The sequence below is a fragment of the Helicoverpa armigera genome, chromosome 30 (assembly GCF_030705265.1).
Source record: "Helicoverpa armigera isolate CAAS_96S chromosome 30, ASM3070526v1, whole genome shotgun sequence".
NCBI lineage: Eukaryota > Metazoa > Arthropoda > Insecta > Lepidoptera > Noctuidae > Helicoverpa > Helicoverpa armigera.
The window spans coordinates 134,805-151,545 of NC_087149.1; the positions used below are offsets into that span (position 1 = coordinate 134,805).

The 16,741-nt window shown below is 41.3% G+C and overlaps 1 protein-coding gene across 9 annotated transcripts in view; it reads right to left on the reverse strand.

Moving 5' to 3' along the window:
• Hts (hu li tai shao) overlaps nt 1-16,741 on the reverse strand; it is an 89,665-nt gene that overhangs the window by 24,807 nt on the left and 48,117 nt on the right. For all 9 annotated transcript variants that reach the window (XM_064043055.1, XM_064043053.1, XM_064043052.1 and 6 more), the window contains exons 3-11: nt 5,259-5,383; nt 4,493-4,666; nt 3,860-3,992; nt 3,300-3,470; nt 2,491-2,714; nt 1,942-2,103; nt 1,258-1,395; nt 641-735; nt 52-172 (exon numbers count right to left, since the gene is read on the reverse strand). In XM_064043055.1, coding sequence (XP_063899125.1) covers nt 52-172; nt 641-735; nt 1,258-1,395; nt 1,942-2,103; nt 2,491-2,714; nt 3,300-3,470; nt 3,860-3,992; nt 4,493-4,666; nt 5,259-5,360 — 1,320 coding nt within the window. In that variant the 5' untranslated portion in view covers nt 5,361-5,383. The remainder of the gene's footprint in view (nt 1-51; nt 173-640; nt 736-1,257; nt 1,396-1,941; nt 2,104-2,490; nt 2,715-3,299; nt 3,471-3,859; nt 3,993-4,492; nt 4,667-5,258; nt 5,384-16,741) is intronic.

The window sequence follows — 16,741 nt, forward strand, 5'->3', positions numbered from 1 at the left end:
TACTCCCAAGTATACTCGGGTCTACTCGGCCTCGAGCCTGAGGTACTCTACCTTGGTGATCTTCTTGGGGTCCGCGGTGCCGGTCTCCAGCACCTCGACCTTCTGGTAGACGTTGGGCGAGTTCAGCCAGCGAGTGCGCTCGCCTGTCTTGCCTTGACCCTTCTTCCATAACCTGGGGATATTCAAATAAATGAGTATAACTTGTATATGGTGTCAGAGAATTTGATTTTGTTCAAGTTTCGCTTATTTGTGCTATAAGCATTATTTGAAGCTTTTTATGACAAAGCTGAAAACAGTTTTTATTTTATTGTTTGCTGCCAAGGTCTGCTGGTCCGAATTTAAAATTCTTTCAGTACCTTAGTATTAGATAGCTCATTTATCGAGGAACGCTATATGGTTTTTATCTGAGTGCGTGAAGAAGTTCCCAAGGAAGACAAGTGAAATCTTTGGCAGAAACAATAAAAGCACACATACCTATAACTCAAAAAAGACTTAACAGATTTAATTGTAAAATCACATGGGGAGGTAGATTAGTTTCTAGGCGGAAGAACACCATTTTATCCCCATCCGACATTTTTATAGTGCTATTTCTATCCAAGTGCGGGAGATAGTTCTCCAGGGCGGTGGATGGTATACTGACCCTTGCCTGTACAGCTCCTCCTCCTCCAGCAGGTAGCCGAGCGAGGAGACGGCGGGCGGCACCTCCACGTCGTTCTTAGGACGAGGCACGTCGTTCTAAAACAAATACATTCATTGTTAACACTTAAATAATAACAAAATACATGAAGGGATATTTCCTTCTTCCCATCCTTCTCCTCCCTATTCTACGTTATCACAAAGCACCGAGCGCCATCAAAACTGCTCTTTCTCATCCTCGTGTCGCGTAGGATTTTACAAATTTGTTGTAATAATAAATAAGAGAATACATAAGTTTATATATATTAAGTTTACACTATACATATCCAGAAACAATTCGAAATATGTTTGTATTCTGTAATTATAAGGATAGGTTTAGGCAGGCATAAACCGTGCCCACAAATTTAAGTGACACTTTAAGGTTATAAAGGACACCTAAACTTTGGTGAAAACGAAATTCTTATTAAGTGTTTCGTCAATGTTTTAAGGGGATCCCTAAACTTAGGTATTTGTTGGTAAAATGGGCATAACAATAACTATTTGTATGAATTTTCACATTCAATTTTCAATGCAAACACTTAGGTTTCAGCGCCTATTTACCCGGTTTCAGGAAGTACATACCTTAACGAGCGGGTGTCGGTAGATGTAGCCGGTGCGGAAGCCGGCGTTGTCCAGCATGCGCATGAGCGCCTCGAACTCCTCGCCGCCGACGCGCCACTTGTGCGCGTCGCCGGGGGGCTTGTGCACGCTCTCGTAGATCTGTGGGAGATAAGATAGTTGTAGCCATGGAGAAAACGAACTAGTAGAAGTTCCATTATTTGCTAGACTTTGTGCAGTTCGAGAAACAATGTCACCAAATTCATACATGTAAAACATGATTTTTTTCATTTCATTATCTGTGTAAAAGAATATATTATGTACCTAAGTATAAAAGATATTCTATGTTACTTAAAATGTAATATAATGGTAATTTTATTCTTTTAAACGTTCTGCTCTTATTCAACATTCGAGTGTTTGACTCTTCATAGTTCCAACCTCACAGGCTGTACTTTTAAATTGATCAAAACTTATACTCCTTTTTATGGTTTATCAAAATAAGTCTCTACGCAGTTGCTTTTAAGTCACTAAAGGGGTTTTGTGATTCAGCGTAGAAAATTGCGTCTCTAAAACAGAAAGGCCAGAGCCGGATTTAGGGAAGCCAGCCACGGGGTTCCACATGAACCCTAGAGTCCCCCAGTTTGAGTCCCAGAGAATGTCAATTCGATTTTTTTTTTGGCTAAAATGCCTTAATAAATTCCCACAAACCTGGTGAATCTCCTGCGGCTCAAGCAGCTGCAGGTCGTCAGCGGGCACAGCGGCCAGGCGGAGCTGCACCTCGCAGGCCGCCGTCAGGTTGCGAGCGAGGAAGAACGCTTCTTCAAGAGTACCGCCGCAGCAGAGAGCACCAGCACCGGAGAGGATCAGCACCTGGAGATAAGTCACATTGAATTAGTAAGACATAGATATTGGTTTCATGCACAATGTTTAAGGTTCTTCTAACCTATAGACAGACATGTGTTGCTGGGGAGTTTGTTGCGCTACTTCTTCTTCCCAGCAACAACACATAGGAAGTGGTGAAGGGTGGGCGTTTTAGAGGCTGTCTTTTGTAAATTCTTGACGTTCAAAGTGCTGCCTTGCAGCCAAGTTTAAGTGAATTATTTTTTATTTTGATTTTAGGTAAGTTAGTTACTAAATGTACTTATGATGACACTTTCGTTGTATTTCTTCTGCCGCCTCTTTTCACTAAATCTTCAAAATTGCTGTCGACTGTAGCCTGGTGGTTGGTTGGGCCTCGTGGCACAACGCAGTACTGACCTTGGCACTGGGCCCCAGCGCCCTGACCAGCAGGTCGCGCTCGCTGTCGTCGAGCGGCGCGGCGGGGCGGTGGCGCGGCGCGGGCCCCAGCGCGGCGGCCTCGTGGCACAGCGGGAGCAGGCCGCGCTTGGTGGCGGACACGGCCAGCGCGGCGGGGCAGCGCACGTGTAAGACCACGCGGATGTCGGGCCGGGCCGCGTGGACGGCTGCGTGGAGGGCGAAGCCTAATGGGGGAGAAGAGAGAATATTAGTCACGTCATAGCACAGACAATAATGTAAGGACAGCAATCCAATGTTCAAAGTTATGACGCTACATCTATACTAATATTATAAAGAAGAAAACTTTGTTGCAAACTTGATAGGCTCAAAAACTACTGGGCCGTTTTTAAAAATTCTTTCACCATTCGAAAGCTACATTATCCACGAGTAACATAGGATATATTTTATCCCGGTACGGGCAGTAGTTATCTCGGGACGCGGGTAAAACCGCGGGTAACGGTTAGTGATTATATAAAACATTGTCCAATCTGTTTGCCCTAAAACACTGAATCCTCAACTTTACCGGTATAATGACAAATATAACGAACCCAACTTATACACACCTTTTACTACTACTTCTTCATCATACCTTCGTTGTGTATATACCTACCTAATTATCTAGTTTTAAGTTAATTTACTGCGCCGTAACAGAGTAACGTATACTTAGGATAAGGATGCATATCTATACCTAACAGTATACATTTTTGCAATTAATAAATATTTAGCTGACCAAACCCTACAGAATTCCTCTTCCAGCTACATCAACCTACCTTCAACATTAACGGGGAAGTTAGTGGTCCCCTGGTCCTGCACACAGCCCTGCATGTCGACCTTCACCAGCGAGGAGGCGGTCACCTCGTGCGGGAGTAGACCTCGCGGCGTCGTCAGCACAGACTCCACTGCCGTGTTGAGACGGGCCGTGATCTGACCGTGGTTGCCCGCTGGAAGGTACAACGAAATATAGAAATAAATTATTCAGTAGACTGAAAGTAAGCACTTTTGGGAAGGTCAAATATTGCATGAGATAGCCCCCGTAAACACCCATCCATCACCTATTTCTTTCTTATGTGTTTTTCACAAAGCAGCAGGGAGTCTAGAAGTTGGTGATTGATACACCCGTGCATCGGAGAGCACGTTAATGTCGATCCTGCGCCTGATCTCGTCGGGCCGGATTAGTGAGTGCACCTGTGTCCAAGCAAATGCTTGTGCACTTTATCATGTCCTGCGCAGTTGGCCGACCTCCTTACATGAGAACAGCCACCGTAACCCATTGTCCTCTAGGAGGACGATCATCATATGTTTCTGCTGCTCGAAGCTACACAATACTCACACTGCGTCCAGCCGAACAGGTCGACGAGCCGGTACACCGCCGCCAGCTTGCAGCGGAGGATCTTCTCGCCCTTCTCGTAGCCGACGCCCTCGATGCCGCGGATGTCGTTGATGGGGAGCACGCAGGCGGGACCCTGGGGGGAGGAGACGGTGAGATTTTATAACGATCCTTAAGATCTGTAGATTTTGGAGCGTCAATTTTGACTTTTATAACCGCCATTAGCGCGGCCAGTGGAACAATGTATCCTATCCAGAAGTCCAGAGCTTCACCTTTCCTTAATATGTAAGTTCTATTATAAGTCTTTCATATTGATAGTCAGAAGCCCGTAAGTCTGATACAATAAACAATATATATCTAACCAAGGGGTACTGGGTTGAGGAGGTCTAATAGGCAGTCGCTCCTTGTGGCACACTGGTACTCAGCTGCATCCGGTGAGACTGGAAGCCGACACCAACATAGTTGGGAAAAAGGCTCGGGAGATGATGATATTGTAAACTTTTCTCTTATAATTTTGTAAGCTCGTTCCTCATCAAAGTCTATTTTCGTAAAGTTATAGGTAACTTTGCTAACCAGTACCAGTCTTCTGAAGACAAATCACCAGCCACGGTGACACACAAAGCTACAAGTACATACCCGCATGCTGCCACTATGCAGGCGTCCCCCCACCATCTCGCGTATACGCTGCAGCAGCGGCGCGTCGCTCCCCTCGTGCATCTGCTGGTCCAGCACGCGCTCCAACTCCTCGCGGAACAGCTTCGACGACATCAGCGCCTCCACGCGCTTGCGACGCTCCATCTCGCGGACATCCTGAAAGAAAAGAATGGAGTTTTAGAAGACCATAGTATCATCATCATCATCATCTTCAGCCTATCGCAGTCCACTGCTGAACATAGGCCTCTCCAAGTGCACGCCACTGAGATCGATTTTATAGTATCCTGTGGGTATGGACAAGTTTTCAGTCGTCTATCGGATGTTACGAGGAGCTATGCAACACCTCGCAGCGTAACACGACGCCGACACTTCGTGTGCATTAGATTTCAGTTGTTTATATAAAATACATATGTATTATTAGTATACGAATTAATGTTATAATTTTTATGTATAAATAAATAAAATTATACATATGACTTAAATCAGTTAAGATAAATTCGTCCAAAACTTTGGAGTGCAATGTCAGTATCGTATGGCTAAAGCCAAAAGTGATATAGTCGCTTCTTATGAAAAGCCTATGGAGAAGAACCGGCCAGAAACACCCAGCAGCCCAAAGTGTCATATCAATGTCCTCAGATCCACTTTTGGCTTCTGTCTCAGAGGATAACTTAACGACAAACTGCTTCTACTACTGGCATCTCCCACACATGGGCTAAGGGACCCACAGGCACCAGGTCCTGGTACTCACCGCGTCGATGTCAGCGGGGCGCTGCTTCATCCTCTCGTCCTCCTCCTCCGTGGAGAGCGCTGCCGTGCCGTTCGCCAGCGGCTCCGTGTCTGTGTCGGCCATTGTGGACGGCACGCTGATGATTTCTGAAGAGAGGAGACAGAAACATTAGTAACTTGTTCTCAAGGATCGAAACGGGACAGTAGGTGCTTTGTATCAAGGAAGTACAACTTATACGGGGGTCGAATACAGAACTCTTTTTGTAAAATCCCGTAAACTTCAGTTACCGTTGACACTGCAACCTTCAGGTATCTTATGTCTAAAAGTTATGTATCATCTTATAATTATGCAATTTGCTTTTGTGGTATCAGTGTAGGATTACGAAACCACAATAATTACAGATCTAAATTATCTAACGTAGGTGGTTCATCACAATAATTGACCACATTATAAAGCGTTAGACCGATCTATGACCGAACAAATCAGACAATCAGTCTAGGAAATTATGGTGGACGTAAAAAAGGGCCTGCCAAGAATTTTGCGCAAAAACCACCTACTTCCCAAAAATGTAAATCTCATCATAAAACTGACCATACCTATTATCCAGGTCCTACATTATACTACTATAGAGTTTGCCAAACAATACATTTTACGTGCAACTCCTTAAACCTCATAATGACGCCATTTGCAAGCGTCCACAAGGCGTGCCCAAATCGATGCGCCCGCGCTCTCCCAATCCGTCGGTCATTAGTCATTGTACCGGCCATTCAAATCTAATGGACTGAACGTTTAGCCTATTGGACTGAATATTTTATCCTGCTATGTACTAACTTCCGTTAGAAGTTTTAAGAGAACTACTTCGTGCACCTGGATAAAACGTACCTTCTTAGATAAATGAGCCATTTAATATTGTCACAATTTTTCGAATTGAACTAGTAGATCTTAAGATTACTGCGTTCAAATCAACACACATCATCATTTATTTTGAAAGTAGGACATAAAATCACTTTTAAACGTCATTTTAAGAACGCTGGGGTCGGTGTCTTTTGGTGTTAGACCTCCCAATTCATCATCATCATAATCTTAGCCATAGGACGTCCACTGTTGAACGTACATAGGCCTCGCCCTTTGATCTCCACAGATACCTGTTGGAAGCGACCTGCATCCAGCGTCGACGGCGACCTTTATAAGGTCGTCTGTCATAATTATTGGGGAGATATAGGCTTTTTATCCAGGTGCGTGAAGTATTTCCTACGAGACCCATAATCGCCGGCATTCATCTAATATAGACGAAGCCTCCATACCTAACTGTTTTTATAGATATACAACACAAACGACCAACAATGACATTGTCCAATATCTCACCTACACGGCGATAAAACCAACTTTTAGTATGTGACGACAATCCACGGTGCCCCTGACTCGTCCTAGGCAATAAACCAGTGCACATGAGCTAGTCGTACCTTACGAGTTATTGTTCTAAAGCCCACGCAAGTCTGAGTATGTTCGAGAGGATCAGGTGACAAAACAATATGTAATATCGGATGTGATTCATTGGCCTTCTAGATGTTTCGAGGGACGATGTTTTGTGCTCAGTTGAAGGTCCTTTTAGGTTTAATTTTAAAGCCATACAATGGCGGTAATGTTTTTAAGGGATTGTATTTTGCAAAATATATAAGTCTCTATTTGTAGTTGGTAGATAAGAAAATGCTTTAGCCCGGTTAGTTCGATACTGTCAGATAAAGGCTGCTTATAATTTCTGCCAGACATTGCTATCCGAGACCTGTGAAACCATAAGTTGCAGTTTGTCTGGCAGATAAATTAGTGCTAGTTTATCAGTGGCTTTATCGGTAACCGGTGAAACTGGCCATTTCCTATAAAATTCATGCTGTCTTTTTGGTGTCAATATTAGACTATTCTTGATTTCTTCTCGTGTTTGTGCACTATTCTGAATAGCGCAAAATTGCATAGTAGCTGGTATTACATATATTTAATGTGCCGTATTACTATGCCGAATCTTTCAAAAGGTCTACTTATTGCGTCTGTCAGTCTGTAGGTGTCCAAAACGTTGTACAATTGCGTTCGGGCGGAGTGCACGAGGTACAATAGGACGAGACTATTCAGTCAATTTCCGCTCACTGTTACCAGTGCCTCTGACTGTAATCATTACTGAATATTTTACTTTAAAGATTCAGGTCACAGCGGGACACTGGGAGCCACTTGAAGGATTATCTCGCTTATATCATAGCCCAAAAGGGATAAGCATAGGCGTAGCTAAATACACCTAACCTACATTTTGTCAAAGAAAATAGGGCAGAGGATAATCTTATTTACCAAATCCTATTTTCGAGGTCATAGAAATAAAACTACCTGGAAAACTCAATAGGTATTGCCGACGAACCACGAAGCTTAGGAATCGTATTATGAAAATGTGACCAAAATCTATAGCCGCGAAGTACCTACACTGTCAATCCTCATTTTGTGCTACGAAACTTTATAATTTACCAGTGTTTGTGGCTGAAAAAAATATCACTTGTAAGATGACGTCAAACAGAGAAGTATAGGAGAAGAAGACGTACTGCCACATGATGATGATAATGATTCAATTCTAACATCTCCCAACTATATCAACTGCTAACTATAAAATAAGTATTTGGACCACTTATCCCTCCTAAAACTGGTTAAAACGTCGTAGGCGTCGTAATTATTTTTTTGTATTTCCGCGTACAAGAGCACAGATATATAATTATGGGGTATTATCATGGTGAGCTGCCTACGCAAGAGGTTTTGTAATGGTTTGCGCGTTCTCTGGCTTCATGTAAATTGTAAAAGTATAGAAATCTTTGTGTTGGAATAATAGGAATTGGTGAATTAAGGTTATCACGAGCTTTCAAGTTAAAAAAAGAAATTGAGTTAAGGTACTACAATAGGCCATTGCAATATGGGGATTGAAACCAAAAATTTTATCTCAATGACTTTAATTTAGGACAAAAAGTAACTTATATACTCGCAAAAGAGCAGACCACATTATTAGAATAAGAAATTGATGCCCATTTTCACCAAAAAATCTCTAAATTTAGGGATTCCCTAAGAGCATTTACAGAACACTTAATAAGAATTTCGTTTTCACCAAAGTTTAGGTGTCCCTTACACATAGTTATTTATGTCAAAATTGGGAGAGCCATTATTCTAAGTGGCGCTTAGATTAAGAGATTGTTGGTGAAAACGGGCATAAGTCCTATCTTTTCATACAAACTTGCTTAAAGTAAATATTTTGGCTTCGTTAGACAGCAAAAGGAGAACCATTAACTTATATTACAACAATAAGCTTAAAAATAAACATCTTCACAAATAAACGCTACCGTGCACATTTGCAGGATCCTTGAGTTTAATCATAAGTCATAAGGAAACGTCTCCATCCTCAACCAATTTCCCAAAATAGCCACCCAAAAAGAGCCACAAACGCCCACCGGCCACTACAACTATCACTGGACGCATGTCTACCGTCCCCTCCCCCTCCCCCCCTCACTCCTCACCCCCGGCCGTGACCGACCCGGGAAGCCCCGCGTGGCCCACATAGTTGTAATCTGTTATCGATCCGAATGGTGCACCTTCGAGCGTTGTTAGTCTGTGAGGTAGGGAGGTAAGCAGACATGTGTTGCTGGGGAGTTTGAAAGACTGGTAGAAAGGTGCGTATGGTTAGACTAGAAGCTGAAATTAACGTAGCTTGGTAAAAGTAAAGCAGATTATAATGTTGCTGGGGAGTTTATTGCGCCACTTCTTCACAAAAAAAACGCATAGGAAGAGATTATTAAGATCTAACAGTCTGTGAAGTCTGTCATATCTATACTAATATTATAAAGCTGAAGAGTTTGTTCGTTTGTTTGTTTGTCTGAACGCGCTAATCTCAGGAACTACTAGTCCGATTTGAAAATTTCTTTCAGTGTTAGATAGCCCACTTATCGAGGAAGGCTATAGGCTACTTTTTATCCCGGTACGGGAAGTAGTTCCCACGGGATGCGGGTGAAACCGCTGGCAGAAGCTAGTAGGGTATATAACCGTATGTAAAAAAGCCAAGTAACAAATCCGAATTTTGACGTTTTCATTACAATAATTTATTATATCGATCGTCTGCCTAGCCTTAGTTGGTGTCGGCTTCCAGTCTAACAGGATGCAGCTGACCACCAGTGTGCTACAAGAAGTCGCTTCTTGTCTATCTGACCTCCCTGGCACCCGGTTGACCGGCAACCCGGTTGACCTACCCAGGCAACTCCATACCCTTAGGTAAGCCTGGTTGTCAGACTTACTGGCTTCTGACTACCCGTAACGACTGCCAAAGATGCTCAAATGACAGCCTTTTCAATACTAGTATAGTTTTTTTAGTCTCCTTTTACCTATGACCTGCACAAAATCACCACATAAGAAGAACAGGCCATACACAAATCAATGCGCCGGGCCTCGGGCCCAACAATTGAGTGAAATTAAACATGGCGCCCGTCCGGTCATTGACCTCCGGCCCTGACTGACAGTCAGTCATATTTGACAGACAACGGTCCATTGTACGTGCGTATGTTTTTTTATAAGTATATTTATATATTGATTGTAGGAATGGTGTTAGGTTTTTAAAGGTTGCGGCTTGTCTGGTTAATTTTATATGTCTGACCAGAGGGCTATGTTTAGCAGATAATTGACAAAGGCTAATTATTAGGCTGACGTAGGACCAGAAATGTAGGTTTTGGTTATTTGGTAATTCGCTTATATTGTCACTGTTTTAAGCACGCTTCTCTTCTGTTTACATAGCATTTTGCTTGGTAGAGCTTCAGACTGAATACCACCAAAACTGTGCTACTAATTTATGTTGGCTGTATTTAGAAATAGGTACCTATTTCCCGTGGATGCACCCGCGTCCCTAGAATGCAACATACCGCACCTAGATAAAGCCGATAGCCTATCTTAGGCGTCGTCCTAATTGGCAGCGATCGCGCGATGGCGCGATGCGATTTTCATCTAAGACGTCGTCCTAATTGACAGCGATTGTGCTATGACACGATGCGTTCTCGTCGTTCGATGAGTTCAAACATACAGATTTCATCAGAGTGTCCTATTTGAACCTCTGAACCTCGCAAGTGAGATCGTGAAATGAAAAACGCATCGCGCCATCGCGCGATCGCTGCCAATTAGGACGACGCCTTAGGCTCTAGCTAGACCAACTAACCATGTACCAAAATTCATTTAAACCGATGCAGTAGTATTGACGTGAAAGCCATGCAGGCAGAGTTACTTTATAATATCAGTAAGGATAAAGTAGTACAATACACACAAGCAAAACCGGGTCGTTTCGCTAGTAGATAATATAATTTATTGCGGTTGACCGCATAATTGAATAGCAATGAGCTTCCGAAAGCGATCAAATTCAATTCTATACTGTTCAGTCATAAATAACATTATAATGAGAATTAACTATCAAGTAATCTGGGACAGAACAGGAAAATTATATTTTGACAAATTACTGCTAGTTTCGATTGGTTATGGAGAATAATATTCAATTTAGTTCAATATCAAACATATTCACATATTTATTTACTTCTTAAATTCTGATTTCTATAACCTAACTAGTTGTTCTGCGATCAGAGTTTGAAAGACCATTTGCCGGTATGTAAAAATTCAATCTTTAATCGTTAATCATTAGGTAGATAGTTTATAAAAATCCGCCGTAGGCCGACTAAAAACATAATTATTATATCAAACCAAATAATCCTAAATAACGGAACAAATTAATCACATCTCTAATATCCGCCTAAAATAATACATTAAACGAAATATCATATTACTAGCAACATCAATAATAAAACCTTTTTATCAACTGGCAGCCCTTAGCCGTAAATATGCGCTCTCGTCGCCCTTTAACGAAAAAAAAAGTAAACAACAAGGAGTATTGGTGAAAATTTTAAATTTGGAACTGGCGGAAGCGCATTCCACGCTCGGCAGTCGTCTATTTCGGTCGTGTCTACGGTTGGTCTTAATAAAATTCCTGTAGTTTTTTTTTTTGTTGGAATTTATTAAAATTCCTTTTAGGGATGGTAAAAGTTTATGTTTGGACAGGCTGTTAATGCGCACTGTCGTTGTAATAACATGTTTTCATCGGGAGAGAGTCATCGGGATAGTAAGGAGTCAATGTGTTACTGGTGTTGTGTTTCCATTATCATTAAGATCATGATCAGTCACTTTTGAACCGACAGGTAGAAATTTTAGTAAAAGCATTACGCCCCTTTCCGCAGTCGGGTAGTAAGACACATTCAAAGCATAGATTTGAAGAAGATACTCTAATTCTAAGCTGATATAACAATTCGGGTTTATCAGAGTGGTCTGCAAACAGCAGTCTTATTATAAAACTGATAGCTAAGTATATCGCAATGGCTCGATCCTCTCTGGCTTCCGAAAAGGCTAGTCAGATACTATTCATCATCATCCTTCGAGACTTTTTCCCAATCATGTTGGGGTCGGCTTCCAGTCTAACTGGATTCAGCTGAGTACCAGTGCTTTACAAGAAGCGACTGCCTACCTGACCTCCTCAACCCAGTTACCCGGGCAACCCGATACCCCTTGGTTAGACTGGTGTCAGACTTACTGGCTCGACTGCCAAGGATGTTCAATGACAGCCGGGACCTACAGTTTAACGTGCCATCCGAAACACAGCCAATGGTGTCTAAGATTACTTAGAAAGTACATACAAACTTAGAAAAGTTGCATTGGTACTTGCCTGACCTGGGATCGAACCCGCGCTGTCATACTTGAGAGGTTGGTCCTCTACCCACTAGGCCACCACGACTCAGATACTATTCGTCTACGTCATAAACTCACTCCCGACGTCACAAATATCCCGTGCGACAGTGAAAACACGCCCCAAATGCATTGTTTACGTTACATTTTATCACGTAATAACTTCGACGAGAGAATTACTATGTGTAAGTTATTGTGACGTGAAGTACTGAAGTGTCAGGGATAGCGTGAAATGGCTCTTTCTGAGAGATAAAGTTATATGTAGATGTCGTGGTGATCGTTAAAGTGTACACATTAGTATGATTCCAGATCAGGCGAGTATCAATGTTTTAAATGACATATACATAGTTCAACTACAGCCTTTCAAAATATTCTATCTGTGCATGTGCTTACAAGGGATAATATTTTGACATAAGCCCTATACAAACTACGTAAAATTCCTAGTAAGTATAATAAAAGATAGACATAATATTGGGAATCGCCGATAAGCATTCTGAAACCGAGAAACCAGGAAGCGAAGCCAGAATCGATGTATGTATTTTTTTTTTTTGGGAGTTGAAGAAAAAACTTTAAAGAGATCAGTGACTGACTGTAAAGGAATACTTTTTTGAGGAAAGCTGACCTTCAAAAATCTGTGATAAGGCCCTGCAGTTGGATAAAAAAGGCTGATTAATTATGATGCAGACTTATTATTCAATAGCTTAGTGCATTCACCCGCCCGCATCTAGCTTACGACAAACTTTCTGACCTAGCCCGTATGTCTAGACTGTATTGTTAACCTATTTTTTATTTAACAACAAAAAGCACCAGTGGCCAAGTTACATTTGATTAAAAAAAGGCATTCACGGTAATCTCCCAGTACTTGAGACATGCCGACACTATCATCTACCAATCTCCCGCAAAAAAAAAAACGCAGTCAGGCTTTGCGACCAAGAGTGCATTGGGTATTTAAGCACACATCTGCTCATACATCATTTACGTAAAATACCGCTTTATCAGATTGCAAATGTAAAAGTGCAAAAGTGCAATCGGGAGCAAGAACCCTGCCTACCCCGGGACCTTAACTATAGGCGATCGAGGAAACATTTCGATATCGGGTCACCCCACAGGGGCTCGCAGAAGTCCTACTATAAATATTTATAACAAGGACTTAGTAAGTTAAGGAAAAATTTACAAAAGTTCACATTCAAATGGGGGTCCATAAAATTCGTTCAGTCATTTACACGTAAATATGTATGTCTGATGTCTATCATTTGAATTACACATATTCTATCATTGTTAAACGGCTGTTTCCAATATTCTCTGTTATTTTGCTTGCCAGAGATTACTTATATGAGGTCAACAAATAGATATAATATTTATAACGGCCTACAAAAAGTGGTTATACCGGATGGTTAGATTTCGATAGTGCACTTGGTACAGAGACATTTAAACCAAGCAAAGGGCAGTTTGAATCAGAAGATACGAATAAAAAGAACCTTCATTTTACTGTCCGATTTAAGCAGCAAAAGGAGTGTTAGTACTTCTGCTTAACTTGTACACTGATATAAGGCTGGCCGGCGTGCGCCTACGCCGGGGTCAACGGCCCGTGAGTCACAGGCCCTTACTTGTAAGTGTAGGAGTAAAGTACATTTGCTTAAGAAATAACAACTCAGGAACTTACGTTGCGACTGCTTGCATCATTTTTGCATAACGAATTGTTGCAAGATGTTTTTGAAAAAAATAATAATGACGAATCCTCACTAAGGATCGGCCAGATACAGGACATATTATAGTTTGTGCACATTAGCTTGTACTGCGGTGCACTCACTATTCCTTCACTCTCATAACGCGTTGCGACGACAAGCCGACACCACCGGAGCGATACATATCATATCATATCGTTTATTGGATTCCATAGTGAATGTACACTATGGAATCCACTATGGAATATGGTGGAGAATATAAAATGATTGTCACAATTATGGACCTTGATAGGCACAGCAAGATAGAAGGTATAAGGTAGTATTTTACTTAGTTAATAGCTTTCTTTTTTAACCCCCGACGCAAAAACGACGGGGTGTTATAAGTTTGACGTGTCTGTGTGTGTGTGTGTGTGTGTGTGTGTGTGTGTGTGTGTGTGTGTGTGTGTGTGTATGTGGCATCGTAGCTCCCAAACGGATGATCCGATTGTAATGCGGTTTTTTTTGTTTAAAAGGTATGTCAGTAGGGAGTGTTCTTAGCTATGTTTGGTGGAAATCGGTTCAGGTCTTCAAGGTCATCAGCTCGTTTGCTAGATGTGATAGGAATGTTACACGCTCAGTTTACTTGCAAGTATATGTGGGATCTGAAATTTGAAACACTAATGTCTTTTGGAACCACTGAGCTGGTCTGCTGTTAGGGCACGAAGGTAGGAGACCTAACCCTGAACTGCCTTTTAGTAAACCCATCGAGTTTGGGCTCGTTGAATTTGTCTTGACGAGTTCTCTTCATGTTTCTGATTGACGAGAACCTGATGCTGGAAATGGGATGTGGCGGATGAAACCCTGGAATGCCGGAATGAAACGGATAAACCGATTTATATTTTTGCTGAAAATCTAAGATGTCCAAAGGTTAATCTTTATTGTTTCTCAATCTGTGCAATTCTCCCAGAGCCAGTTTGTCATGAGGATTGTTAAACAGCTTCCTTTGGCCGAGATCGCATATAGCGACCCCATCTTAAGATAAAATAAATTAAATGAAAGAAGGAAAAATTAAGGAGCTCCTTTAAAAAGCATGAAATAAAATTAAATTATAAATTTAAAAAAACCCCCGACCCAAAAAAAGTACGCAATAATTATGACAAAAGGTTAAAAACGCTAAACCCTTTAAAAAGCAAAAAATAACTTTTAACACTACGTAAACTAAATTTTGACGTGTCGGGGGACCGCTTTTTACCTTCATAATTACTTACATAAATCAAATGATACCTACCTAATTACAAAATTTGTTTACAAAAAAAACACGTATCTAAAGTAATGAATTAGAGCGGTCCCCCGACACGACAAAATTTAGTTTACGTAGTGTTAAAAGTTATTTTTTGCTTTTTAAAGGGTTTAGCGTTTTTAACCTTTTGTCATAATTATTGCGTACTTTTTTTGGGTCGGGGGTTTTTTTAAATTTATAATTTAATTTTTAATAGTGTCTTAGAATTTAGAACCATAAGCAGGACCGACACTAACGTGCTCTCCTATGCACGGGGGGTGTATCAATCACCAACTTCCATACTGATTTTGACGGAATTTCACAAAAATGCATGAAGGCATTTGAAATAGTCTAGTCTTTGAAATCCATCCATCCGTCCATCCTCCTGCCCTTATCCCAATTTTATTTGTGGTCGGCGCAACATGTTTTTTCCTTCCATACTCTTCTATCTGCCGTCATCTCACGTGTAACATTCTTTCTATCCACATCGACTTTCACACAATCCATCCATCGTTTCTTTGGTCGTCCTCTTTCACTACATCCGTCCACGTTCATGCTCATCACCTTCCTCACAACATGACTTTCATTCCTCCGCATCACATGCCCATACCATGACAGCCGGTTTCCACATAGCTTGTCTGTTACCGGTGCTACAGATAACTCTGCTAATCCTGTACAATACAGTGGATAGACTGTGGCACAAATTCGCGTACCCCTGCTAGTGAGTGGAGCCAACAGCGCCAATGAATGGTCTATTCACGCGTGAGTCACGGTGGCTTCAAGCCAAATATTACGTTGATTACACTAATTAACGTATGGTATGGGGTTATGAACTCTGCTACGGTGTAGATGTGGTATTTCAAGCTTGTGGTTCATGGGTTTTTGGGTGTTAGATAAATGGGAGTAGTAGGTTCATTTGATTTTGGATTGTCAGTGATATTAATCGCGCAGAATGCTTTTTCGATTAGCGTTGGCCTGAATACAAAATGAAATTAATAGAAGTTGTCACTGTTATAGGTATTTATTTTTAAAACAATCGTTTCAAATACATATTTTGTAACAAGATTTTAGTTAATTATACCTCCTGGGGTTATTTTCATACATGTATTCTCTCTTCCTCACTCTTTTTTGCCGCTCTGTAGTCAGCCATTTAACGAAGTAGTGTCATTTGTCTGTTTTGTGCATTTTGACTATCGTGAAAGCACTAATAAACGTAAAAGTAGGTATTTTATAAAACAGCCAGTCACTGTCTAGACTCTAAAAACTATTAATCTCATTAATTTTACCTTGCACATTTACTCTTTACACATAAAATCCATGCCCATTCTACATGAGACCTGTCAGTACAGCGGTGACGTCACCGTGGGCGCGAATCAATCGATGGGCTCACCCACCATACAGCTACATGGCATTGTGTTGCCACGGGAGTCTCCTTTATGGCTTACAGTGTGGAGCAAGAATATAATGGTAATAGAATTCTGTAGTTGTAGCATGGTGAAGGAAAATATGACTGACTGGCTTTAGCTATCAGTTGCAGTGTGGCTCCTCGTGGAAATTCACCAAAACACCAAGACCAGATTATTATTTTATTATGTAAACAGAAGCATTCTTTCGTTGTTCTGTGTAAATAAAATATGTGAGAGTGTGTATAACACTTCAACATAATATTTTTTGCAGATACAGGCTAAAATGGAGAGAAATTCTGTCAGCATGTGACTAAAACACAGTCGACTACTTTCTACCAATTTAAAGTTCAAACACCCCTAAAATTCCTGACAAAA